Source organism: Microtus ochrogaster, unplaced genomic scaffold (genome assembly GCF_000317375.1).
Source record: "Microtus ochrogaster isolate Prairie Vole_2 unplaced genomic scaffold, MicOch1.0 UNK77, whole genome shotgun sequence".
NCBI classification, from domain to species: Eukaryota; Metazoa; Chordata; class Mammalia; order Rodentia; family Cricetidae; genus Microtus; species Microtus ochrogaster.
This window is the reverse complement of record NW_004949175.1, coordinates 816,063-819,289: the sequence shown is the minus strand read 5'-3', so window position 1 is coordinate 819,289 and position 3,227 is coordinate 816,063. Positions and strand designations below refer to the sequence as shown.

General features: G+C 40.5%; 1 protein-coding gene across 1 annotated transcript in view; it reads left to right on the top strand.

The window, feature by feature from the left end:
- The window catches only part of Prkdc (protein kinase, DNA-activated, catalytic subunit), a 174,764-nt gene extending 173,406 nt beyond the window's left edge, over positions 1 to 1,358 (top strand). The window contains exon 85 of the mRNA XM_013354879.2: positions 969 to 1,358. Within this exon, the coding sequence (XP_013210333.1) occupies positions 969 to 1,173 (205 nt within the window). The 3' untranslated portion in view covers positions 1,174 to 1,358. The remainder of the gene's footprint in view (positions 1 to 968) is intronic.
- The last annotated feature ends 1,869 nt before the right edge of the window (positions 1,359 to 3,227 follow it).

Sequence of the window (3,227 nt, the reverse complement as noted above, 5' to 3'; positions counted from 1 at the left end):
AAAAAAAAAAAAAAAAATGAGGACAGTGCACAGATGGACAAAGTTCTTATGAGTCATGTATCTGAGAAAGGGCTTATAAGCTCTTTAAAAGCACAGTGCTGGGTAGGGTAGTAGAGAGAGGATGGCTCAGTAGTTAAGAGTGCTTGCTCTCTAGAGGAATGCAGTTTCAGCCCCACTTTATAGAGCCAATAACCACTGGTGATTCCAGCTCCGGGGACCCGATGTCCTCTTCTGGCCCTTGGAGGCCCCCACAGGCACAGACACAAATCTCTAAAATAATTTTTCTAATGTCCATTGTGGTGGTACAGATCTATAAACCCAGCCTGTGGGAGGTAGAAGACATCCTTAGCACAATCAAGTTTGAGTCTGCCCTCAACAAAAGGTGACCTTCTTTCAAAAACAAAATCCTTAAGGAAATAAAAATCGATAAATAAAATCCTTTATAAAAGTAAACTTGATAACCTAATTTCTAAAGAAGATCAAAGGAATCAGACATTTCTCTAAGGATGTGCAAATGTACAAATGGTACAAACGGCCACTAATTGTGTGAAGAGTCATTAAGGAAGTGCAAATGAAGTTCTGCATCTAGTGTGTAACGACAACTTTCAGATGAGATAGGAGAAGTGTGAGCAGGGATGTGGAGAACTGTAATTATGGTAGGCATGAAAAATAGTGCAGTTGTTATGGTAAACAGCCTGACAGCTCCTCAAGAAGCTGTACCCAGCAGTTCTACTTCTAAGTGTCTGCTCTAGAAAAATAAAAGCAAAATTTTCCAAACAAATGTTAATAATTATATTACTCATGTTTTGTTTTCCTACTAACCCAAACTTTGAATTCAAAGTTTTGAGTGGCAGGAAGAAAACAGTGTATAAATGGTGGTAGACTATTTGTAAAGGGTAACCAGCTCTCAGGTCAAAGGGGAAATCATTTGTATTTGTGTTTTCATATTTGTTCAATACTTTTTCCAGTGACGAGTTATATCTAGGCCATGAAAACTCATCTGCCTTTGGGAGTTATACGGCTGTGGCTCGAGGGAACAAAGACCACAGCATTCGTGCACAAGAGCCGGAGAGTGGACTTTCAGAAGAGACTCAAGTGAAGTGCTTGGTGGACCAGGCCACAGACCCCAATATCCTTGGCCGGACTTGGGAAGGATGGGAGCCTTGGATCTAAAGTCTAGGGGAGTCACCAACTGTAAAGCATTCCATCACCGACAGCAGGGTATTACTTGAAGAAAAAAAGGAAATCTACTTGGTAGTGCTGGTAAGATGGCTCCCTTGCTGCCAGCACTAATGACCTGGCTTCAATCCCTGGAACCCACATGATGGATGAAGAGAAGCAACTCCTGCAAGTTGTCCTTTGACCTCCATACGTGTGCCTTGTCTTACATTTACCTACACACACATACATTTGAAAATAAAAAAATATGATAAATATTTTTTCCTCTTTTCAACTCTTCATTTCATTGATTCGTTTTTTCTTTCTTTCATTTCTATTTAATTGATTTCTGCTCTGATCTTGATCGTCTCTATCTACTGTTGTTGGGTGTGGTAGGCTGTTGTGTTCCATGGTGCATGTGCAGATAACCTTACTCAGTACTCCTCCAAGGCACAGTGACATTAAAAGCATTTTTTTATCCTGCATGTAACCCTTGACCATAAAAGGGGGAGACTTGTAACTCTCTCTCTCTCTCTCTCTGGGCTATGAAGTTAGTTTATATTTTGCAGTGTTGGCCAGTTAGGGGCTCTCTCCCCATGGTATCTGAACAAAGGCCATAAAACTGAGGTTGCACAGAGAATTAAGCACTGTCCTTGGTAATCAGCCAGACCTGGCACCACAGTTAAGTTGCTTCGTACTTTTTACCTTGGCTCAATAAATCAGACAGCTGGCTCTGGGATCTTGTAAGTAAGATTGTATCTTTCTGTGAATAGTTCATCTTACAGCCCATTAGCAAGGCACCTGCTCTAATCTAAAGCTACTTTGAAGTTGATATCAGTTGATAGTATATGTCTATCTTGCAGGTGGGGAAATGCAGCTGTTTTCTTGAGCTGTGTTCCAGTAGAGTTCTGAAGGGGAACTTGAGTGGCATCTCTTTGTGTTCATTTTTTCATCAAAATTCTGTATAAACTAACATTATTAATATCAATTGGACAAAACAGCTGAAGAGGAGCCCCCTTCTTGACAATCCACAGGTAAAAATGCCAGTAGATTGGGATTGCATTCATGAGATACACACACATTAGATACAGGCTGTTGGGAGTTCCCCATAGCTGCTAGGGAAAGAATGTAATTTAGCACATGCAAAATTACAGACAGACACAAAAGATATTCTGGAGTCTGTATTTCTCTTTTTTTTTTTTTTTTTTTTTTTGGTTTTTCGATACAGGGTTTCTCTGTAGCTTTGTTGCCAGTCCCGGAACTAGCTCTTGTAGACGAGGCTGGCCTCAAACTCCTGGAGATCCGCCTGCCTCTGCCTCCCGAGTGCTGGGATTACAGGCGTGTGCCACCACCGCCCGGCTGAATCTGTATTTCTCACAGTCCTTGTAAAATGAGATTTCTTCATCAGAGACCTAGTGTTAATTGTCATCTTTTGTAATAAGTGATAATGACCTCCATCAAGGTGTGTGTGTGTGTGTAAGTGTATATATATCAGACTTGCCTTGAACTCAGAGAGTGTTGAAATTAACAGTGTGTGCCACTATATCCAGTTGAAATCTCTTTTTTTTTTTTTGTTTGTTTTTAATTTTTTTAAAAAAAACTTTATTATACATAACAATTCAAGTTCCCACTCCCTCCTCATTCCACATACCCCTCTCCCATCCCACCCCCATCCACTCCTCAGAGAGGGTAAGGCACATTGCTTTGGGGACGGTCCAAGGCCTTTCCTACTATATCTAGGCTGAGAAAAGTATCCATCCAAAGAGAATAGGTTCCCAAAAAACCCGTACAAGCAGTAGGGATAAATCCAGTCTGCCTCTTGAATGAGCAGCTGGAACCATTGATAGTCAAAGTTATTATTGAAAATGTATTATTATGTTATTGAAAAATGACATTTTGGCTCACCTTTTTCTTAGTCCTCCTTTGCTTAATCCCTATTGTTTCCCTACAGTCTCAGAAATACATGTGTTCTTCTCTTTAGTATCCTCTGGGGCTGGCTTGGTGAACATAACTTGATCTTTAGAAGTGTTGTGGTAGTGGTTTGATGCTTATTGTTTTGTTTTGGAGGG